The sequence below is a fragment of the Lipotes vexillifer genome, unplaced genomic scaffold, assembly GCF_000442215.2.
Source record: "Lipotes vexillifer unplaced genomic scaffold, Lipotes_vexillifer_v1.1 scaffold862, whole genome shotgun sequence".
NCBI classification, from domain to species: Eukaryota; Metazoa; Chordata; class Mammalia; order Artiodactyla; family Lipotidae; genus Lipotes; species Lipotes vexillifer.
In genome coordinates, this window is record NW_006786873.1 from 557559 (window position 1) to 563399 (window position 5841).

At 61.6% G+C, this 5841-nt stretch overlaps 1 protein-coding gene across 1 annotated transcript in view; it reads left to right on the forward strand.

Annotated features, from left to right (window-relative positions):
- The window catches only part of VARS1 (valyl-tRNA synthetase 1), a 14951-nt gene extending 9429 nt beyond the window's left edge, over positions 1–5522 (forward strand). Inside the window, exons 14-30 of the mRNA XM_007459546.1 lie at positions 1–75; positions 332–456; positions 541–644; positions 730–888; positions 1002–1092; positions 1210–1315; positions 1398–1468; positions 1559–1684; positions 1987–2091; positions 2175–2243; positions 2324–2402; positions 2527–2654; positions 3036–3191; positions 3348–3554; positions 3640–3751; positions 3847–4172; positions 5454–5522. Of these exons, the coding sequence (XP_007459608.1) occupies positions 1–75; positions 332–456; positions 541–644; positions 730–888; positions 1002–1092; positions 1210–1315; positions 1398–1468; positions 1559–1684; positions 1987–2091; positions 2175–2243; positions 2324–2402; positions 2527–2654; positions 3036–3191; positions 3348–3554; positions 3640–3751; positions 3847–4172; positions 5454–5522 (2108 nt within the window). The remainder of the gene's footprint in view (positions 76–331; positions 457–540; positions 645–729; positions 889–1001; positions 1093–1209; positions 1316–1397; positions 1469–1558; positions 1685–1986; positions 2092–2174; positions 2244–2323; positions 2403–2526; positions 2655–3035; positions 3192–3347; positions 3555–3639; positions 3752–3846; positions 4173–5453) is intronic.
- The last annotated feature ends 319 nt before the right edge of the window (positions 5523–5841 follow it).

The following is a 5841-nucleotide window of genomic DNA, read 5'->3' on the forward strand; positions in this document are numbered from 1 at the left end:
GCGTGATCCACCCATTCGTGTCTCGGAGCCTTCCCATCGTCTTTGATGATTTTGTGGACATGGAGTTTGGCACAGGTGAGCACAGGGCTGTCCTGTGGGAAGAGGAAGGAGCCATGAGGCACAGTCCTGCTGTCCATCTCCCCTTTCAAAGAAAAATATAAGCTTCACCTGAGCAGGCAGGAGTTGGGCTGGTTCTCAGGGGACTGTGTGAGGGGGATGGGGGACAGGGGTGGTCTGAGAGCCACATCCGTCGGCAAAAGGCGGGGTGCGTGTGGGCAGAGACTCTTTTGAGTCCCTCATGACCTGACCCTGGCACCCCCACTCACCCTAGGCGCAGTGAAGATCACCCCTGCACACGACCAGAATGACTATGAGGTTGGGCAGCGGCACGGGCTGGAGGCCATCAGCATCATGGACGCCCAAGGGGCCCTTGTCAATGTGCCCCCACCTTTCCTGGTGAGACTGCCTGGGGCGTGGTGGCTGGCTCAGAAGACGGCGGGGTACCTGGCCCGGCCGTGACAGAGCCTGTCTCCCATCCAGGGCCTGCCCAGGTTTGAGGCCAGAAAGGCAGTGCTGGCGGCGCTGAAGGAGCGGGGACTGTTCCGTGGCACTGAGGACAACCCCATGGTGGTGCCACTTTGCAAGTGAGGGTGGAGGCCAGGGAAGGGGGCGGGGACGGGTTTCTCGGGGTGCTCACCACCTAGCTTCCCCACCCACACGTACCTGCAGCCGCTCCAAGGACGTGGTGGAGCCTCTCCTGCGGCCGCAGTGGTACGTGCGCTGTGGGGAGATGGCTCAGGCCGCCAGCGCTGCTGTGACACGGGGCGACCTCCGCATCCTGCCCGAGGCCCATCAACGCACGTGGCATGCCTGGATGGACAACATCAGGTGCGTCAGGCCCCTCGATGTGGGGATGGCGACCGGGCGAGGGGCCGAGTGGGGCAGAGGCCGGGCACCTCCTGCCCTTCCTTGATTCCCTTTCCTCCCCCTGCCACTTGCAGGGACTGGTGCATCTCCCGGCAGCTATGGTGGGGCCATCGCATCCCAGCCTACTTCGTCACTGTCAGTGACCCAGCTGTACCTCCAGGGGAGGTGAGAACCAGGCCAGGGCTGGGTACTGGCACATCTTGAGGGGGCTCTGGGTCCATTGGATCTTGGTGGGGGGACAGGCAGAGGTGCCCCCTTGGATACTCACTCCACCTGTGGCAGGACCCTGATGGGCGGTACTGGGTGAGCGGGCGCACCAAGGCCGAGGCTCTGGAGAAGGCAGCCAAGGAGTTCCGAGTGTCCCCGGACAAGATCAGTCTCCAGCAAGGCAAGGCAGGGCCTTGGGGTGGGGGCAGAGGGGGGCTGATCCTCACCTCTACCCCGTCTGACCTCTGCCCCTCCCCCCCCAGATGAAGACGTACTGGACACCTGGTTCTCCTCTGGCCTCTTCCCCTTCTCCATCCTGGGCTGGCCTAACCAGGTACATTCCCCGGGGCCAGCGCAGGGTGGGGTGGGAGTCGTTGGGGTGGGTGCTTGGCTCCCCATCACTCACACCCTGCTCTGCCCCCAGTCAGAAGATCTGAGTGTGTTCTACCCGGGGACGCTGCTGGAGACGGGCCATGATATCCTCTTCTTCTGGGTGGCCAGGATGGTCATGCTTGGCCTGAAGCTTACTGGCAGGCTGCCCTTCAGAGAGGTGTGGAGACTGCTGAGACCCCTCCCACTGTCCCCTCCCTCACCCGGGCAGCTGTGGGTGGGCCTGGCCAAGGAGGCTTGTGGGGTCTCAAAGGCAGCCTGGGCTCTACTAGGTGATTCTGCACCCCAGCTTCCTAGAGGAGGGAGCACCTCTAATTCACACTAAGGCACTGAAGGGGCTGGCAGGGACACCGAGGGGCCTGAGGTTCAGAGGAGGGCAAACCAGAGGTAGGGGTAGGGGGACGGGCATTGGGGTCTGGGTGGGGAGACATCCCCACAGGCCTTCCCTTCCCTGCCTCGCAGGTCTACCTCCATGCCATCGTGCGGGATGCCCACGGCCGGAAGATGAGCAAGTCTCTAGGCAACGTCATTGACCCCCTGGATGTTATCCACGGAGTCTCTTTGCAGGTGGGGCTGGGCGCGGGCTCAGGCCGGGAAGGGCTGTGGGGTGGTGGCCTGTAGCCCCCTGACTACTCCCACCTCACCCTCAGGGCCTCCACGACCAGTTACTGAACAGCAACCTGGATCCCAGCGAGGTGGAAAAGGCTAAAGAAGGGCAGGTACAGAGGGTGGGCCCGGGGCTGGAGTTTGGGCAGAAGGCTGGTGAGGCTGGCTCAGCACGCTCACTCCTTTCCCGCAGAAGGCAGATTTCCCGGTGGGGATCCCCGAGTGTGGCACCGATGCTCTCCGGTTTGGACTGTGTGCCTACACATCCCAGGGTACGGCTCCCCAAACCTGTCTCAGCTGCATTGTTCCTCCTTCCCTGAGGCACAGCTCTCTCCTCTGCCCTGGGCGTGAGCTGGGAGGGAGAATGGTGTGGACTCACACTTCACCTCCACCCAGGCCGTGACATCAACCTGGATGTGAACCGGATATTGGGATACCGCCATTTCTGCAACAAGCTCTGGAACGCCACCAAGTTTGCCCTCCGTGGCCTTGGGAAGGATTTTGTGCCCTCACCCACCTCTGAGGTGAGGGCCTGGTAGGCGCGAGATGGGCGGCACCCACACAGGTTGCATCCTTGCCATCAAGCACGGCCCATGCTGTTTCAAGATTGTAGCCACAGAGTTAGGAAGCCCGGCTCCTGCCCGCAAGGAGCCTCTGTCTAGCTGAGGGGACAGAAGGATATAGGGACAGATTGTCATCAGGAGAGCCTCAGGCACTGTGGTCCTCCCACAGGTGGAGGGGGCCCTGCCTCTTCTCCCCCAGGCACTGGGCACATGGTGGTTGCTTTGGACCCATCAGGCTCCTGGAATGCAGATTTTCCCATGGTTCCCATTCCCATGGGGTTCTGGCTCCCCTCCGCCTGGGCATATGGTGGCCCCCCACCTGATATGGTGCTTCCCCCCAAGCCTGGAGGCCACGGGAGCCTGGTGGACCGCTGGATCCGCAGCCGGCTGACTGAAGCTGTGAGGCTCAGCAACCAGGGTTTCCAGGCCTATGACTTCCCAGCTGTCACCACCGCCCAGTACAGCTTCTGGCTCTACGAGCTCTGTGATGTGTACCTGGTGAGGAGGGGCTGAGGGGCCGGGGTGCACAGAGCCCTGGGTTGGCATGAGACCTGAGCCAGCCTGTCGCCCTCCCCGTCCTCAGCAGTTCAGCGAGGGCTGGAAGCTAGGCTTCCCCAGCCCTGAGCCCTGAGCCCTGTGCCTCCCCCTCCCCAGGAGTGCCTGAAGCCTGTGCTGAATGGGGTGGACCAGGTGGTGGCCGAGCACGCCCGCCAGACCCTCTACACCTGCCTGGACGTCGGCCTGAGGCTGCTCTCGCCCTTCATGCCCTTTGTGACCGAGGAGCTGTTCCAGAGGCTGCCCCGGCGGATGGCACAAGCTCCCCCTAGCCTCTGCGTTACCTCCTACCCGGAGCCCTCGGAGGTACGGGGTGTGGCCTGGCGCGGGGCTCCGGGTAGCTGTGCAGAGCCAGCCCCCAGCTTCCCTTACTGCCTCCTCTACCCCACAGTGCTCCTGGAAGGACCCTGAGGCGGAAGGCGCCTTCGAGCTGGCCCTGAGCGTCACTCGAGCCGTGCGCTCCCTGCGTGCCGACTACAACCTCACCCGGATCCGGCCCGACTGTGAGCCTCAGGCCCCCGCGTTCCCCATCCCCTCAGCCCACTCTGGGACCAGTGTCCAGTGTGGCTGTCTTGTCTCCTTTCTCCCTCCCACGCAGGTTTCCTGGAAGTGGCTGATGAGGCCACAGGCGCCCTGGCGTCAGCAGTGTCGGGCTATGTGCAGACGCTGGCCAGCGCGGGTATAGTGGCTGTCCTGGCGCTGGGGGCTTCTGCACCCCAGGGCTGCGCTGTGGCGCTGGCTTCTGACCGCTGCTCTGTCCACCTGCAGCTGCAGGGGCTGGTAGACCCGGCCCGGGAGCTGGGCAAACTGCAGGCCAAGCGCAGTGAGGCGCAGCGGCAGGCCCAGCGTCTGCGGGAACGCCGTGCTGCCTCGGGCTACACTGTCAAGGTGCCCCTCAAAGTCCAGGAGGCAGATGAAGCCAAGGTGTGTGGTGTGGGTGGGCGTTTCCTTCCCCATATCTCACCCCATCACTCCCCCCACCATCAAACCCCCTCCTGCACCTGCTCTGCCGGGCCCCAGGCAATCCATGGAGGAGCAGGTGGGACCACGTAATTCCCGCTCTTACACATGAAGAACAGCCAGGGCAGGGGCACAGTCCAGGGTCACACAGCAAGTTGAAGATGGAAGCAGACCATCCATCCATCCTTCCTCCCAGTCAGACCCTTCGTGCACCATCCGCTTCCCAGAACTTGGTATCTACATGCCGGGGGGCTGGGATTGGGATTGACCCAATACAGTCAGGAAGCTTAGCAGATCACCTGGGACCCCTGCAGGGAGGAGCCATGGGGTGAACCACAGGGACAAAAAGAGAAACATGAGTGGAGGCTAGGATTTACAGAGCCTTGGCGGCTGAGCAGGGTTGTCTCACGTGATTGTCCCAGTAGCGCGGTTGTCTCATGTGATTGTCCCAGTAGCGCTCTCATGGCAGGGCAGTATTACCAACACCATTTTCCAGATGAAGGCTAAGAGCCCCTCAGAGCCTCTGTTCCTAACCACTGTGCTCTGCTTCCCCAGTCATTGGCTGGGGCTGAGCCACTGGGTGGCACACATGAGCTCTGAAGCCCCTTTGTCTTTGGGAATGGACCACTCTGGGAAAAGACAGGACCGAGGAGACCAGTAATGGTGGAAGAGAACAGGGAGGTGGGAATTAGGGGGAAGCAGGCTTGCCAAGCACACAGTTCCCCCAGACTACTCCCTGCCCGTGGTCCTCACCCATCTTTCCAACTCTGACCCCTCTGCTCTTTTTTTTTTAATATATAAATTTATTTATTTATTTTTGGCTGCGTTGGGTCTTCGTTGCTGCACGTGGGCTTTCTCTAGTTGCCGCGAGTGGGGGCTATTCTTGGTTGCGGCACGCGGCCTTCTCATCGCAGTGGCTTCTCTTGTTGCAGAGCTCGGGCTCTAGGCATGCGGGCTTCAGTAGTTGTGGCACGTGGGCTCAGTAGTTGTGGCACGTGGGCTCAGTAGTTGTGGCTCATGGGCTCTAGAACGCACGCTCAGTAGTTGTGGCACACGGGCTTAGTTGCTCCACACCATGTGGGATCTTCCCAGACCAGGGGTCGAACCCGTGTCCCTTGCATTGGCAAGTGGATTCTTAACCACTGAGCCACCAGGGAAGTCCCTGACCTCTCTGTTCCTGTGGGCCTTTGGGGTTCTCTTCTCTTGTCCCTAGGTCTCACCACTCACCCCCTTTTCCACCCTCAGCTCCAGCAGACAGAAGCAGAGCTCAGGAAGGTCGATGAGGCCATCTCCGTATTTCAGAAGATGCTGTGATACACCCAACTCCAACCCTCGTAACTCCCAGTGTTCCACCATGGGGATGGCAGCAATAAAATATTTTGTTCCACCATGGTGATGGCAGCAATAAATATTTTGCCACAAAACCATCTCTTGGCTGTGTGTGGTGGGGCTGGGGACGGGGTGCTGAGGGGCTGGGTTCCTGAATCCTCAGAGGTGCCAACGTGAACAGGAGGGCAGCAGGCTGGGCGTGAGGCACTGGGTCCTTGCGGGTAGAGAGGTGCGTCTCTCTGGGTCTGGCCCTGGCCCTGAGCCAGGCCTGAGTCACGCTGCTAGCTCCCCCCCCCCTCCCTGC